Source organism: Mytilus galloprovincialis, chromosome 1, assembly GCF_965363235.1.
Source record: "Mytilus galloprovincialis chromosome 1, xbMytGall1.hap1.1, whole genome shotgun sequence".
Lineage (NCBI taxonomy): Eukaryota > Metazoa > Mollusca > Bivalvia > Mytilida > Mytilidae > Mytilus > Mytilus galloprovincialis.
In genome coordinates, this window is record NC_134838.1 from 128,621,809 (window position 1) to 128,640,416 (window position 18,608).

Consider the following 18,608-nt stretch of genomic DNA (forward strand, 5'->3'; position numbering starts at 1 on the left):
ATAGTTGATGTGAGTAACGGGAATACTTAAAGATTGCTTCAGTTTAAATAAATAAGTTGTGCCAGCTCAACTTGTGTTTCCTTGTTTGTTCCAAACAGTCATCCAGTTAATAAAAATAGGTTCTCTCTTGAAAACAGTAATTGTTCGACACGTGATTGATATCTTCATTGTTTACTTCTGTACAATCATAATTACGAATAAGGTTATATTGTTCAGTTCAAGACAAAGAAATACAAGTCATTTACAAATGGCAATTTCCAATAATATAAAACAACACGTTAGTCCTTTTCTAATAATTACATCTTTATGACGCTCAAATGACATCACAAATTACTTTTCTGTATTTGTTGAAATAAATACACGGCATAAACTATTCAATCAATTCAGAATGATTTAACATAGTTGAATATAAAGGGTTGAATTATTTTAATCTTCATGGAATTTTAGGTGTCTAATCATAGGACTTTCAATGCATTTTAAAAGTGTTATCTAAGAAACGCGGGAGTTTACTCGACTGATATAAAGTAACATTTTCGAGAGACTACTTACCGGAGTAGTTAAGTTGATTAACAGTTGCCACATGTGAAAGTTTGCAATTAGTGTTGCCAATGTGTTGTTTTTTTTCTCGACTGATCAGGTGGAGCTTGCGTTTTAATTTGCATAAACAACAGATGTACAACAGATCTAAAAAGTGTATGATATGAAATAAATATTTTTTGGGTAATTTTAATAAAAAAAAAAAAATTGAAAAGGAAATCCATAATAGCTTATTTTCCATGGTAATTTCTTTTGTCGGTTGTTCTTATAAGATATTATACATTTTCCTTTTAATTTATATCGGTGTTTTTTTTCTTCATTTTGATCATATTTGATGCCTTACTAATCGTTTTCATATATGTAGAAATAAATGCAAATTGGAAAAGGTTCACAAAATAAAATATAAATGAATACATTGAGGATTTACAATGTGAGCATTCTCTGTATTTTACCTTAACCTTTTTTTATCTGTTACATGATTTATCATGAAATCCTTGATGAATACAGATAATAAATACATATAGCTTGTATTAATCATTCAAAAGGTTGCCCCCCCCCCCCCCCCCCCAATCTTTGTTCTTAATGAATGTATCAATGTGCTTGATTCTTCTCGTGTAAGTAATTTTAGACAATCTACATTTCTTGGTATAATGAAATAAACACAAACATGGTAGTATGATGATAAAAGGTATACGTAAACAAAATATAACAATTACGAAATAACCTTAAATAAACCGTCAAATTGTCTAAGTAAATCAAGATATGAAGCAAATCTAAATGTGACGGTGGTATCCCTAACTGCATATTTTAAGGGAAAATAGATGCTATAATCATTTTAACTAAGCTTTAATTATTGCATCAAAGACATCATTGGTATAGTGTAAAATCCATAGACAAAGTGCCTTGCATTTTACGAATTTTTAATTCTAATTGCGGCATTACTTTGTCATTTATTTTTTCAATTATATTCCTGTCATTTATCTGTTCTGAGTTTTGACAAATGTGTTTTTGAATTGATTAGTTCAAAATGTTATTGGACTTGTTCCAAGAATTTAGTAAAAAATAAAACAGGTGCTTAGTGTAATATAACAATCTTTTAAATGTGTGTAAACTTAATTTACTTGTATTTCCTCCAACATTTTTTGATGTATGAGTATGAAAATTCCCTTTGCATTTCGTTTATTCGATACATAATGTAATCTGTTTTATCTTCCATGCAGCTAATGTCAAAATGGACACTGTAACAGAGTAAGTATTAAATAATAAGGTTTACAGGGATAACGAGGGATATTTTACAAGGTTTACAGGGATAACGAGGGCTATTTTACAAGGTTTACAGGGATAACGAGGGCTATTTTACAAGGTTTACAGGGATAACAAGGGCTATTTTACAAGGTTTACAGGGATAACGAGGGCTATTTTACAAGGCTTGCAGGGATAACGAGGGCTATTTTATCAATACACTACTGTGGATTTATTTATTGTCGTCGGTATCAATTTTCGTGGATTGATGAGAACTTGAATCTTTGAGATTTTGCATACAAAGCCTATTGAAAATATGTTATTCGCTGGATATTTGAATTCGTGGTTCACGTGTACTCACTAAACTTGATATCGAATAATAATGAATCCAACATATCATAAATAAACTCATCATAGATACCAGGATTGAAATTTTTGATTTGAGCAAGATGTGCGTTTCGTCTACAAAAGACTCATTAATGACTCATCTTAACTATTAATAGTTTACAAAAGATTAATGTCAAGAGGAATGTTAAACAAAAAATATTTTTTCTGTAATTGAAATCTTGAAACGAATTGACTGCTCATTATTGAGAGATAATTGTAAATGTTCCAAATTATCAGTTATGTGCAATTAACAAAACGTTTACGCCTGTCAGAGCCAAAGTCATATTTTTAGAAAGAAAAAAAAAGATAATAATGTATTCCGATGCACGAACTTGGAACGATTTGCTTTAAAAAATGAAATACTGTAAATTGTTAACACAGTTAGAAAAGTTCTTGTAATTACATTAGAGAAGTTTCTGAATAGTTTTGTTAATTTTGATATGTGAATGCGTTTATTTTGGTTAATAATGATATTTTATAATTATGTGGCTTAAATGAAGTATGAATGCATAAAACGGTAAATAGAAATTTCCAAAATTTTAGACCGTTCAACAAGCCACAGAAACCACCAACATCGTACTCCGCAGAGAAGTAATACGTACAAACAAAGATTAATAACAATGAACATGTGGCCCATTAAGCTTTATTGTGGCTTTAACACAAACTACTGTGTGATCAAATCAGTTTAAACGTGCTCTCCTTTTAATTACGTATCTAAACCATGTGTTTTAAAACTTTGATTCATCTACAAGAGGAAGTATTTCAAAAGTTTATGTATAAATACATAAATTTGGTGAAATATTTTATAGATAAGGTCTGATAAAAAGAACATAATTGTAGGTAGAAACGGTTTACATATTAACATATTGAGCATTACACAAAGTTAATGGCTTTGACTTCATAACAATATAAAGGGTATGACCGGATGGGTTTACCCTTCCGGGATAATTGAGTTTATTCCTTGTTTGATCAATTTTCTGTTGTTTTGATGTTCGTGTGTCTGTGTTTATGTTAAATTATGTCCTTTCTATTCCATACCATCATTAACTTTGGCGTTTTGATTTACTTTTATGAAAAAAGGTCGTTCAACTATATTCCGGTCTATCTATGTTTTCTTGCAATTCACTGAAGATTTTGTTGTTACATTTCAGGAAACTGTGCAGTGATCGTTCTATAAAGAGATGCCCTTATCAGAATTCAAATGAAGCATCAGAAGACTCACGGTTTCTCCGTTAAATGAAAGGATCAATTGAAATAACTTGTCATCTATCCCAGCTTCATAAACATGTAACTTTATAATAAAAATGCTTTCTGAAAATATCACATTTAATTTATCTATTTATGTTTGTGATGTTTAATATCATTATGACTGTTAAATAAATTGTGAAACTTCAGATCTTTTTTTTTTTTTTTTTTTCCAAATTTTTAGACAATTTTTATATTTGAAGACATTATGAGGACCACCATTTAAAGAACAAATCAAAACACCTGAAGCATTAAAAGGGCTACCATCTTACATGTTGGTGAGTACCAAAATATTTTATTCATATGTTCAAAGTTGTATTGAGTAGAATTAAGATACAGATACACAATAAGATGAATATAACCTATACATATATATATATGTGTATAGCGGGACGGCTACAGTGCAGGCGATTTGGTGTCACGATATCTCAGTAGCATGGGTTCGAATCCCGGCGAGGAAAGAACAAAAAATTTGCGAAAGCAAATTTACAGATCTAACATTGTTGGGTTGATGTTTAGACGAGTTGTATACACATAATGTACACAGCCATGTATCACCATCATTGCTGGTGATCCGATGGAAAAATCTGTTGTAGAGTAGTCACTGACTCCGACGTACTTATAAATATAATATTTTCTGTGACTGTATCTTGCATTAATTTTTAGGATCCTTTACTATAGATAATTGAGCTGATCTGTAACAATAACATCTCCATGCCTTATATATCATGTACTGTAGTACGACGCTAGATTAAAACTGACAAGGAAAGATAACACACGGCCACCGAAAGCTTTATTTTTGTGAAGCCCAGGTGGTCGTGTGGTCTAGCGGGACGGCTACAGTGCAGGCGATGTGGTGTCACGATATCTCAGTAGCATGAGTTCGAATCCCGGCGAGGGAAGAACAAAGAATTTGCGAAAGCAAATTTACAGATCTAACATTGTTGGGTTTATGTTTAGATGAGTTATATATATATATACGAGTCTAAATTGAAAACTACGTTCAAAACTATGATTGCGTTGGATAAAAACCGCAATTTTTATACGTGTGCATGTAAAACAAATTTCGTTGTAGAAGGGTCTAATAGCAGCACAAACAACATTTTCCAAAAGACCAAAATAGTGAAAAAGTATATCTAAAATAGCTTTTATATATATATAAAGTAACTATGCAAATGTAAAATACTTCAGCAGGAGCTGACATGCTGATACTAAATTAAATCTAAAGTATATAAAATAAGAAACCTATTTTATTTCATATACATGTATATTTTGTAGATATTTTGAATACTAAGTGTTATTAAAAGTAATGCCAAACTGTTGTATTGCTTACTATGTCATGAATTTCCATGTAAACCTACAAATAAAATCTCGGATCAAAACCTTTTGAAAATAAAAAAAAACATTTATGATACCTAGCTTTTAGTTTAAGGATGTGCTTAGGTGAGGTTTTGGAATAAGTGTCAAACGTTCGGAATCCTTGATGTTTTTCCATTCGATACCAGGTAAAATATTTTGCCCCATAGAACCTATTTACCTTTTGACATAAGACTTAATAGCTTATAATGGTCATATGACAAAATTTAAGCAGATTCGTGATTTTCTTTCTTTTGATTTAACACCCAAAATAAAAACAATGCAAATATAAGGTAAAAGTCCGTGTCAGCCCTTTTCCCCCTTTTTATCTTTAAACGTCACAACAGTCACATACCTAGAAAGTTTGATTGCATCTTTCTCTTTTTATTTTCTCTTAAATGTTATATCAAAAGGAATGACAACTGGTTCATATCGCTATTTTTAACTATTCACGTCTGCTTTTGTAAAATTGAGACGACACTTAATAAAATACATGTCTCAAAGCCCGAATAATTCAAACTCTGCCAAACAATAGTTTGGTTGCAATTTATTTAAGAATTGAACGCTTCGTCTTATCAAATTATTGTGAAAGCTTTGACCGAAGTACCTTTTATATAAGCGCGGAAGCGATATAGACGAAGTGCTGATATTTCAAAAGAATTAGTTATAAATCATTTCAGTTGCAAGGTAATAAATACCAAGTTGATAGAGGCCGATAGTTCCGAGACATATAGTTCTACATCAGCGGTATACAGTATGTGCTGTAAAACTTAAAAACAACACTAAATAAAGGCAACAGTAGTATACTGCTGTTCACAACTCGTAAATCTATGGACAAAAAAAATAAATCGGGTTAACAAACCAAAACTGAGGGAAACGCATTCAGTATAAGAGGAGAACAAGGACAGAACATAAAAACTATAAATAACATGCGTCTGAATCGTTTTCTAGATTTGCACTCACAACCTCAAAGCCGAATGTATAAAATCAAAGGATGATGTATAAGAATTAAAAAAAAAAAAATACTCATAAAAGGGCGCATTTCAAATATCAACAAAGTTCATATTAGATTTTCTTTTTGGTTTAGAAAATAATCTCATCCGCATACAGACTCATATACATTATCAGTGCAGGATTTTGGGAATCTTATATCATCATTGTAACATATCAATACAAATCAGTTACAAAAACATGAAAAGTTTGTTTCAACTGAATGATAATGTTTTTATTTCATTATTTTATAATTACAACAGGAGAATTACCAGGGATCTGGTCAGTGGTTAGGTAATCAGTCACTTAAAGCTACAGCGGGAAGTAATTCTGAGTAGGTATTATCTACAACAATTTCCCCACAAACCGTGGCATTCTAAAAGCAGTACGTTAGCGATATAAAGCTACTTGTAAGCGTCAAATTTGGAAATGTCATTGTGCTTTTCCGCTTTAGGTCAACCCCTATGTGTCGATGCTCGGTTTCTCTTATGCCATTCATTGTTTTTAATTGAGTTCATTTACATACACATATCTGGCTTTAACACAAATCGCATTTATATTTTTTCTTAACTACTTTATTTTGAATGTTGAAACAAGATATATTTTTAACATTTAAAATGTATATTGAGATAGGAATCACTTTATATTAAAACCTGTGTGTTGCATTTGCTGGCTACAGAAATGTTTATTAAACTTACAATATTAATTGAATCAATGACGTAATAATCGCTTAAACACAGTGGACAGGCTAACTTCTCTTGAAATGTCTATGCCTGCTTTTGAAGTTGAACTGTACAGGCTAACTTCTCTTGAAATGTCTGTGTCTGGTGTTGATGTTGAACTGGACAGGCTAACTTCTCTTGACATGTCCGTGTCTGGTGTTGATGTTGAACTGGACAGGCTAACTTCTCTTGATATGTCTGTGTTTGGTGTTGATGTTGAACTGGACAGGCTGACTTCTCTTGAAATGTCTGTGTCTTGTGTTGATATTGAACTAAAACGTGAATCTGACAAGAAGAAACCGTTGGGGAAGTATGTGGTTTGATACGCTTACTAGCTTTTGCTTTTTAAATACGCATGCGTTTATGTTTATAAATATAAAGTGTATTTTTTATTGTTGTATATAGATATAGAAAGATGTGGTGTGAGTGCCAATGAGACAACTCTTCAACCAAATAACAATTTTAAAAAAGTAAACCATTATAGGTCGATGTACGGCCTTCAACACGGAGCCTTGGCTCACACCGAACAACAAGCTAAAAAGGGCCCAACATTACTAGTATAAAACCATTCAAACGAGGAAACCAACGGTCTAATCTATATAAAAAAAAACGAGAAACGAGAAACACGTATAAATTACATAAACAAACGACAACTACTGTACATCAGATTCCTGACAGGTTCAAACATTTTTTTATTGTTGTACTTACATGTGTACTTAACATTGAGGCTTACATTATGAATACCATTGAACATTTCTATTGGGGTGTCCCAGGGACGGATCCATAAATGCTAATAAGTGAGGAACCACTGACGGCCTTAGAGGGACTCCGCTCGAGTCATAATTCAGTGATTCCCTATTTAATATACCAAATTGTTGGCACTAAAAAAGTGACTTAGACCTCCTGTTACCCCTAAATCCGTCTCTGCGTTCAAAAAGCGACATAATCTATACTTTACTTACGTATCAAACTTTTTCATTTGGCGATAAAAAATATTAAACATTTGAACCTTTTTTACACTTTAAAAATTTTATCAGGTGGACGGGAGACAATTCTGATATAAAACATAATAATTGTCCACTTCTAATTTATTTAAGAATTGAATGCTTCTTTTTGTAAGTACATTGGGGTGTAAAAGCGTTGACCGAAGTACATTTTGTATGAGGCGTGGAAGCGCTTCATTCTTAAAATTAGCGCAACCAAATGAAGTTACAAAAAGAAGCATTCAATACCTATAATTACATTTTTTAGCTGGGATGATGATTTTGTTTCATGTTTTTGTTTAATTTACCTGTGCACTTTATTGTGGGACCTCGTGTCATCATGAATGACAAATTCTATTGTGTAATGAAGTTGTTTCAGGAATAACACGAGATTGCAGAGCAGCCAATCAGAATCATGTATTATAATGAAACATACATCTAATGTAATAATTAAACAATATCATCCGACTTTTACGTTATGTTATCAATAATGACTCTTGTATTAAGTAGTGTTATTAACTATAATAATTCCTTCCTACCTGTCATGTATTGTTTGAGTATGAAAACCTAATGCATGTCTAATTCTGCATGAACTCGTGTTGTTTTCTGTGAAGGGATGTACATGTAATCGTTATGTGATTTTGCTGCATCTAATTGTTGTCGTCTTTATATTATTGTGATTTGTTTATATCACATTGTAATAGGTTTCAGTGACAACTTTCGTCATGAAAATATAAAAACGTCAAGTCATCCATTTTACTCCAAACAACCATTTATAGGAGGACATTAGGATGACGGCTTGTGTTTAATTATACGTTTTTAAAAGATGTTTTTATACTAGTATTTCTTTGAATTCTGTAAAAACACGAGCTCGGTACTAAGAACTTGACTTGCATGAAACTAAAAATTTCTAAACTTAGATAAAATATATATATGAATGATCTCAATTTCGATTTACGCGTCGTCATACTAAATTCACACTGCTTCTGACGGACTGACATGCTTGATGGTACAGTCCTTGGATGGTGTAAACTTCCCACTAGCACCATACACCATTACACCATACACAATACCCCATTACACCATACACCTTGTACCATTACACCATACACGTTACACCTTTGCACCATACACCTTACACCTTACACCATACACCATTCCCCATTCTATCTACACGATCCGAAATTACCCATAATGCAATTAAATTTTAAATATTAAGAATTTTCTTATGTTTATGCTAACAATCCGAAAAAAATGAAATAAAAAAAACTTCGTTTGCAACCAATGAAAGGTCGTACACTACCATCCACACCATTCCCGATCGCACGTTACACAATCACACCATGCCTCATACACCATTACACCATTCCCCTTACACCATACACCATAGCACCATACACCTTACACCATTGCACCATATGCCATACACCATTACACCATACACGTTGTTTTGGGAAGTTTACACCATCCAAGGGCTGTACCCAATATGTGCAATGCTGTTCGCATGATTGAAATGAAACATTCATTATTTTTTTTTAATGTAAAATTTTAGTTACTAGTAAAGTGTATTCTTGAAACACATGTGCATGGAAATCAGTAACATACTGGTTCTTTTTACTTATCAATAGAGTAAAATGAAGATAAATAATGTGATCTAACGGACGTGACTGACTGTAATACATCGTCAGGGGTACAAGGCCTATTTCTTCAGAAAGGCATTTGATAAAAAAAATTGCCATATTCAAACAGATTGAAATATAAATACTTGAAATTTGACCATGAATAATTCATTGTTTTCTTTTTTTTCATTATAGAGTACGACTCTCTGGTAATCCAGATAAAGACTCCAAAAAGAAACTAAGAGAAGCATTTTCTAGATTTTACAATACACGTTCTAGTATGAAAAACAGGGACTGGGCAAGCGATTAGTATATGTCTATATTGAACGCTTAAGCCGGGTTGCCTCTTTGTTTGTTGAATAGTTTTTATAGCTTTTAATTATTGAATTAAATTTGTTTTATTATTGGTTTGAAATGTTTCTATATTTGTCCACGCATGCAATGCATACAGTATGTGTAATGCATGTAATGTAATAGTTTTATTATTAAAAAATTAAAAAATAATTTCACAAAAATACTGAACTCCGAGGAAAATTCAAAAAGGAAAGTCACTAATCAATTGGCAAAATTAAAAGCTGAAACACATAATACGAATGTATAACAACTGTCATTTTCCTGACTTAGTACAGGCATTTTCTTATGTAGAAAATGGTAGATTAGACCTAGTTTTAAAGCTAGCTAAAACTCTCACTTGCATCAAATTCCATTATATTGACCACAATGTGTGAATAAAACTAACAGACATAATAGATACAAATATCAAAAAGAGGGGTACAGCAGTCAAGGTTGTGTTATAAGCTTAATCAATATAAACCAATTAAATGTGTAACAAAGACGCACAAAATAGCATAGAGACCAAGCATATAAGCAAAATTTAAAGACAAGAAGACACAAATTTGCAATAGTACAATATCACAATGATGGGATGTATAAGTACAGAGCCACGTCATATATGTATCAAAGAAATATAAAAAGGCATATAGACAAAGAACATTAGCAAAAATGAAAGAGAGACATACAAAAATAAAAAAAAGTTACCTACAGCAAATAATATATATTATAGTGACATGCGATAGTTAGTTGTTCGTGAATGTAATGTAGGTTCTTTGATATAAGCGTCACTGATGAGTCTTATGTAGACGAAACGCGCGTCTGGCGTACTAAATTATAATCCTGGTACCTTTGACAACTATCTACACCACTGGGTCGATGCCACTGCTTGTGGACGTTTCGTCCCCGAGGGTATCACCAGCCCAGTAGTCAATATTTCGGTGTGATATCAATAATGTGGTCATTTTTATAAATTTCCTGTTTACAAAACTTTTTCGAAAAACTAAGGATTTTCCTATCCCAGGCATAGATTACCTTAGCCGTATTCGGTACAACTTTTTGGAGTTTTGGATCCTCATTGCTCTACAACTTTGTACTTGTTTGGCTTTATAATTATTTTGATCTGAGCGTCACTGATGAGTGTTATGTAGACGAACGCGCGTCTGGCGTACTCAATTATTATCCTGGTTCCTTTGATAACTATATATAAGGATACAGAATACATGAAAGTACTTCTTGCCTCAAAACATGTGCTCGTTAGATCTCAAATCTTTCTATAAAGTGTGCTTATAAGATATAAAACCTTTCTGTAAAGGAATGCAGCTTGCAGATCACCGGGAGTGGCATCTACCCAGTACTAGACAAAAACTACATTGACTGTACCTGCAGAGAACTTATTTCAAATGGAATAGGACATCCTAGTTTTTCTCTGACTATTAATGACTTATTTACTTTAACTCCATCTGGAGGATCTGCACTGATGTTGATTTAGTCTTAGATACATGATTTTTTATTAGTTGTCATTGTCTTTGAGCTAGCTTAGTACTAGCTGCCAGATATTGCAAGTAATCTCAAATCTGTATGTAGGGTCTATTTTCCCAAATTCATGTATTTGGTTTTGATGTTATATTTGTTATTCTCGTGGGATTTTGTCTGATGCTTGGTCCGTTTCTGTGTGTGTTACATTTTAGAGTTGTGTCGTTGTTCTCCTCTTATATTTAATGCGTTTCCCTCGGTTTTAGTTTGTTACCACGATTTTGTTTTTTGTCCATGGATTTATGAGTTTTGAACAGCGGTATACTACTGTTGCCTTTATTTCTTGCTAGGAATTAGGGATGGTTGTAAACCATGCTACGTCGAACCTTTTCATCTGATTTTTAGTTTGTTCTTATGTTGCGCTGTTAAAACGTTGTTCTAGGATTACAAGCATGTTTAACTTTGCCATACTCGTTACGTCTTTGTCCCATGTCGTGGCCTTGTTTAGCTGACAATACGGTATGTGTTCTTCTCATTGTTAAAGACTGTACTGTTGTTTATAATTGATTACATTCCCTTTATTTGAACTTTTGTGGTGGATAGTTGTCTTGTTTGCAATCATTTCGTATCTTCTCATTTTCAACTTTGTACTTAACTTGGCCTTCTTAACTGTTTTGGATTCGAGCGTCACTGATGAGTTTTTGTAGACGAAACGCGCGTCTGGCGTATATACTAAATTTAGTCCTGGTATCTATGATGAGTTTGTTTTCATACTATTGATTAAGAGTGCTTTTCTCGAATTTCTATTTTGAACGCCGAAAACCAAAAATCTAAATAAAAAAAATCAGAATACTTGAGAAACGAAGTTATAATGATAAACCTAAACGATAAACAAAACATGTAAGGTCTACATAAATTTGACTTTCGGGGGTTGGAACCTTAGATTCTTGTTCATTTTTATTTTGATTAAAAATCTAATGGTATCAACAATGTCTATAGCAAAGTGATGCCTTGGTTCATTACTTATCTGCAGCAGGTGACAAAGACGTGAACTGCAACTGAACCAGATGTTGTTGAACGTGGTTAAATTGTCTTGATAAGGGTTTAATTGGGAAGTCTTACAGAAAAAACGTCCATAACAAAAGTAAATTAATAAAAATACAACTGAAAACAGACAGTCAGTACCTTAGGTCAAAATCAAAAGCTCAACACATTCGAGCGTCAATATGAGTCTTTTGTAGACGCAATGCGCGTCTGGCGCAAATACGAAATTTCAATCCTGGTAGCTATGAGGAGTTTATTATCAAAAGAATGGAGAACAATGTCATATTCCTGACGTGATACGGACATTTTCTTATGTAGAAAACGGCAGATAAAACCTTTTTTTTATAGCTAGCTACACTTCTCACGTGAGTCCAGCAGCGTCTGCATACGGAGTATATATCTCCAAATTGATTCGATATTCCCGGGCTTATATTTCCTACCATGATTTTATTGATAGAGGATTGCTGCTCACAAGGAAGTTATTTAACCAAGAGTTCTAAATGGTGATGTTGAAGTTGCAAATATTAGGCGCTTTTTATGTCTTTGAAACATACTCAGTAGATATGTTTCTATAATTGTTAGAGTACTTGATACAATCACCCCGAAAAAATCCTTGACCATGATGAATTAGATCTCCATGTTTTTCAAAATTAAAAACACTTTATTTTTTATTTTTTTCTTGGATGTTTACCTAAAAACAATAGAATTTAACTGTTCTTGTTAGTAGTTAGTATTTAAAAATATAAGCAAGAAAAACTAGTAAGCAGTTATAAAAGGTACTGGTCTGGTGATACCCTAGAGTTATCAAATGTACAAGGATTATAATTCGTCTACATAAGACTCATCAGTGATTCTCAGATCAAAATAGTTATAAAGCCACACAAGTAAGGCATAACCAAATTGAGCTTTTATGTAAAATCAGAGTTTATAGACATTACGTTTAGATGTTACGTGAGTTCGTCGAATACCATTTATTAAGAAAGTCACGAGAGACAATTTTCATAAAGTGTGGTATTAAGGCCTGTGGAATAGGATTTGTCATAAAATAACAATAACCTACATCCATCTACAGATAAATAGTATTATGTAATTTATAGGCTCTACCATCCACTAACAGTCAAGAGAGAATAAAAATGTTTTATTCTGATTGAGACTTTACAGTAGGAACATTTTGAAATCAACGTTCGTTTTCGACATATGCCAAGATGTCAGACTCAGTATATATATATATATGAGTCTGAAAGATTGTGTAACAATACCGATAAATAGATGGAAAACAAAACACTAAAAAGTGTTGAATATCATTGCACAAAGATGAAAAAACTGAACAGATGATATAAATTATACAATAATTGCAAATATTTCGGCTCAACAAATGGCCTTCTTCGGTGACAAAAGTTTTAACAATAATAGTTCAGTCGATTTGTGCAGATTTTTGACAAAATTGCTCAGATTGTGGTAAAAGCATGAAATTTGGCATAGTAGTAGTATATGTCATGGACAACATTTTAAGCTATGGACCCAATCTGAAAATCGAAATAAGTGGAAGAGACGGCCATTTTGAAATGGCGGCCGTTTGATCTCAATATATTAATAATAGAAAATCATGAAAGTAAGAAAGGCCAAACATCAAGACACAGTCCAGAAATATCGTTGAGTGGCAGACAAAACTTACCATTTCTCAGCTATAATAGTTCAATTGTGCAACTCGTCGTTGAAAGGATACAACTGCAACTTAACAGTCCTTAGATAAAGAGTAAGATGTCTTAAAGATTGTGGAACTGATTCATTTTGAAAGCCTACATTGAATGTCCCTTAAACCTATTTATAGTAACAAGCTTAACTCTTAAAACTATTCTAGTTACTTTGACTGTGAAGAGGCCTTCATCATCACGACTTAAAGACATGGCCTGTTTCAGAACTTCCCCAACATATTCGTTGAGAACCGGAGAAAGACGCAAACCTGTCATGTGTGCTTGCATATCATCTATGGCAGCTAGTATTCTATTTTTCAGAAGTGTTGTATTAATCATTCCTTGCATGACAACTCACATTTACTAAGAACGTTTACTGTACAATTTACCAATATCATCAATTTCAAATATTAAAACAATATCTGTTCCAGAGTGTGAGCCGTCACTGTTTTTTATCAATTTGACAGCCCCATTCCATGGATAACAGATTCTTGACTTTTTTTCTGTGTCTCGAATTCTGTCTAATTGCCCTGTCGCGCAGTTTTAACAAACATTTAGCATGATATCTGCTCCTGAAATATTAATCTCCAGCACTGAGTCTTGCTAAAAGAACAATGGTTAGTAGTTGAAGTGACAGTCACATAATTGTCGAGGCTTAATGATGAGTCAGATACCTCATCACAATGAAAGAAAAAAATCCTGCAATCATATTTTTCTTATTAATTCATCACAATCGTGGCTGATTATTTTACTGGTATTTTCCGTGACTCATCTTAGACTTTTTTCCTGACAAAATATGTTTTGATCTTAAGATTTGCTTTGACATGATAAGTACCTTTTGCCTTGTGATTTTGGGGTGTTTCTCCCATTACATGGCCTTCATCAACTTGGAACAGTTATATGCTTACAGAAATGACTGATTACCAGCTCAAATGTCTATGTCTGCTCTTTTTGTATTTGATTGGCATTGTAAATCCTCCTGTGTCCTCTGTTGGCGTTACGGAATTCTTTCCAGTCTATTTCTTATTTTTTCAGCTCCATTGACTTAATAAATACGTATTATTCCTTTTCAACATACAGTGGTAACAACTTATATTGTATATACGCATCTTTTGGTGGTAAAAAAGGAACTAAGCCATACATGCTAAACTGCAATTAAAAGAATTTACGCGTATTTTTTAAATACATTTATTTGTTAACATATGCATGCCTTATTTGAGCACTTGGTGAATATATCCTATATGAATAGCAACAGTCATATAAATAAATGATAAGAAAAACTAGTTGTAAATGCATATAAAACTTAGTATTAATTCAAAAAACAATTTAGGATAGCGAATACTGATATATTTGAAATTTACGTTGCCAAAATGGCCACCATTCAAGATGTGCGACATCTGATCTCAACTCACCAGTTTTTCAAAATGGCCAATATACAAAGAACACTATCGGTTCATTTCTATACTCGTGGCTTTAAGGGGATAACACACGATGAAATAATAAAAGAACTTGAAAAACAAATAGAACTAGAGAGTGTTAAATCCATCCAATTGACCGAAAAAAGCTGTGTTGTAACTTTAAGTGACATAGATGCCAAAGAAAGGTTAGTACAGTGTGATCTAACAATAAAAAACAGAACCGTCAAATTTATTGAGGTAGACAACACAATAACAAACATAACAATCAAAGACCTTCCTTATGAACTAAATGACTGCTATCTAGCAACACAAATGCTTCAGTATGGCAAAGTAGTCCCGGGTTCAGTAAAGCGGGGATATATTCGAGGAAAAAATATAGAAAATGGTTCAAGATACATTCAAATCATTAATTGTGCTCCGACAATTCCAAACAAAACAACATTTGGTAGATATGATGTCCGAATGTTTGCCGACAATGGTCGAACAGAATGTATTCATTGTAAACAAAGAAACCACCCGTCCTATGCTTGTAAAGACAAACCAGATCATAGTAAGCGCTGCTATAACTGTTCAGAAATTGGGCATTTTGCACGAGACTGTCTTAACGAATCCAAATGTTCCTTCTGCAAAAAAAGCGGTCATGTCCGTAATGATTGCGCTGACTTTAAACACCATACTATGATAAAGTCTTATGGTAATTATGCTAGCGAAATTCTCGAAGGTAGAGAAGCTCAAGAAAACGACAAAAATGAAAGTCAGTCCTTCAACCCATTAGTGGCAACAAACCATCTACAAACACCTAACACATACCACACCAAATCAAAGGGAACGAATGTAATGTTAGGAGCTTCAAATTGTTTGAGAGTTGGTAAATTTGAGGACAATCTAATCAATGCCTCTATAAATGGTGCCACTCTAGAAAAAATAGATCAGTGTTTGGGTGCGGCTTTTGAAAATCATCGTGTGAAAAGCAATGGCTCAAATGTAGGCAAGGTCATCATAAGCTTAGGTACTAATGACTTAAGTAAAAACAAGCACGACAGCGATCAGGTGAATGTGTACGCAACACAGGCTATTGTCAAAGTTAAACAAGCCTTTCCGAATGCAGATATTGGTGTGTGTGGTATTATTCCGAGAAAAGGTAACAGTAACCACATTCACACAGTAAATGAAACAGCTACACATGTTAATAAATTCTTGGAAAAATTGTGTCTCAAAGATGAAGTGCTGACCTATATTGATGTAGACAATATCTTCATAAAAAATGGTAACGTGGTTAAGGCGTTTTACGAAAAAACAGATGCTAGTGGAGTTCACATCACAATTGAAGGAGCCCAAACAATTCGTGTCAAACTTCGTGAATTTCTTCACCCTAAGATGTCACCAATCCAGAACACTCCTCGTCCTTGTGACACCAAGCGCAAACTGAGTGACATATCGCTGACGCCAATGTCTGCAGAGAAAGACAGTAAACAAAGTAAATCAGGTTCCCCAGATGATTTTGAGTAATAATACACAAACCGAAATTTGCTATTTGCTTCTTTTTATGTAAAACAATAAAAACAAATCAATCCAAAATGTTATATGTACATATGTTTTATTCTATTGATTTGCAGCTTTTGAATTATTATTTTAGATTATTTTTCTATCTATTGTACTTCAAACTGTATCGATGTATCTGTATTGTTATTATTTTAGGTGGACAATTTGAAATGTGTTCACCAAATGTGTATTGTTATAATTGGTCAACATGGTCAATGACTCGTAAAATTGCAAGTAAACTTAAAACGGTGGCTTTGACCGTGAACTTTCAATTAAATCAACGAGGCATAGCGGTGTTAAAATGTAAATCAAATCGTGAACTTAAAAAAAAAAAAAAAAACTACTAAAGAATGTCGATCCAAATCATAACTTTGAATGTAAACGGCTTACGTGATAAAAAGAAACGTAATTTAGTTTTCAATTGGTTAGCCAACAAAAAATATGATTTAATTTGTCTACAAGAAACACATTGCACAGTGCATGATATAGCCCAATGGCAAAATGAATGGAAGTTAAATGGGGGCAATAAAAGTGTTTGGAATTGCGGAACCAGTGATTCTCGTGGTGTCTCTATTTTACAAACAAAAAATTGTCCTGGCGAAATCGTTTTTGATAATAGTAACCCGCAAAACGGTCGAATATTAAAATGTAGCATCAAAACGGAAAGTGCGATTTATCATATTTCAAATATATATGCCAACAATAGTGGCGTCGAGAGGAAACGGCTTTTTGAACCATTTCATAATTTTTTTGGTAATTTTACAGACGATAGTGTAGACCATTACAATATTTTGGTAGGGGATTTTAACTGTACTCTTGACAAAACAATTGATAGAAATCCCTCTCATAATCGTGATGACATTGGTACAAAGGAATTACTTTTTTTATTGTCACAATATGATCTAACAGATATTTGGAGGGACAGATATCCAAAAGATAAACGGTATACGTTTCAGAGAGGAAATTCAAAGTCTAGAATAGACTTTATCTTTTGTGATAAAAGTCTGTCAAATAAAGTTTACAATGTTGGTATCGCGCATTGTCCTTTTAGCGATCATGATCTTGTGTCATTCAAATTAAAACTTGATGAAATACAAAGAGGTCCGGGTATATGGATAATGAATATAAATACTATAAAAAGTGAAGAATTTAATAATGCATTTAAAATTTGGTGGGAAACCTGGAAAATTGAAAAAAGTAGGTTCGAAAAAATTCAAGATTGGTGGGATGTAACAAAATCACAAATAAAAAAGTTAACAATGGAAGTAAGTAAAATATTAAACAAAAATTCTCAAAAAAGTTATATTATCAACCTTGAAAAGAAATTAGAAAAGCTCAAATTAAATAGTACTACTTCTGGGGAGATTGAAAATAAGATATCAGAAATAGAATTACTAATTAAAAATTACTATGAGAACAAATCCGAGGCGTCTAAAATAAGGGCGCGTGTAAAATGGGCGGAAGAAGGGGAAAAATCGTCGAGCTACTTCTTCAACCTCGAAAAGCAAAACGGAAAAAATAAATTATGGAGTCGAATTAAAACAGATAATGGACATTTTAAATACAATATAGACGAAATACTAAATGAACAAGTTAAATTCTACTCAAATTTATTTAGCTCCGAGGGATGGAATTTGGAAAGTGCTAAAGATTTAACAAGTCACATCGAAAATAAACTAAACGATGACGACAAAAAATTACTTGACCGTGATATTACAGCGGAGGAAATAATGAAAGTTCTAAAAATTATAAAAACAAATAAATCCCCAGGGGAGGACGGGATCATATCTGAATTTTATGTATTATTTTGGAATATCATACAAGAAGAATTTTGTACGTTATTGCAAGAAATATTTAATGACAAAACATTGTCGGACTCGCAATATAAAGGAGTTTTAACATTATTATTTAAGGGCGGGGAACGGGAAAATATACGAAACTGGCGCCCTCTTACTCTACTGAATTGCGATTATAAAATTATAGCTAAAATACTAGCAGAAAGATTAAAAATAGTCCTTCCTAA

The 18,608-nt window shown here is 32.9% G+C and overlaps 1 protein-coding gene across 3 annotated transcripts in view; it reads left to right on the forward strand.

The window, feature by feature from the left end:
* LOC143058851 (orexin receptor type 2-like) overlaps nt 1–9,485 on the forward strand; it is a 42,801-nt gene extending 33,316 nt beyond the window's left edge. The window contains exons 6-8 of one of the 3 annotated variants that reach the window (XR_012973260.1): nt 3,615–3,689; nt 6,021–6,091; nt 9,277–9,485. Coding sequence is in view for 2 of the 3 variants with exons in the window: in XM_076232329.1 (XP_076088444.1) it covers nt 1,758–1,785; nt 3,318–3,402 (113 nt within the window). In the remaining variant the exon portion in view is untranslated. Of the gene's footprint in view, nt 1–1,757; nt 1,786–3,317; nt 3,561–3,614; nt 3,690–6,020; nt 6,092–9,276 lie in introns of those variants that run through there. The other 2 variants (XM_076232329.1, XM_076232337.1) reach the window with 2 other exon arrangements.
* The last annotated feature ends 9,123 nt before the right edge of the window (nt 9,486–18,608 follow it).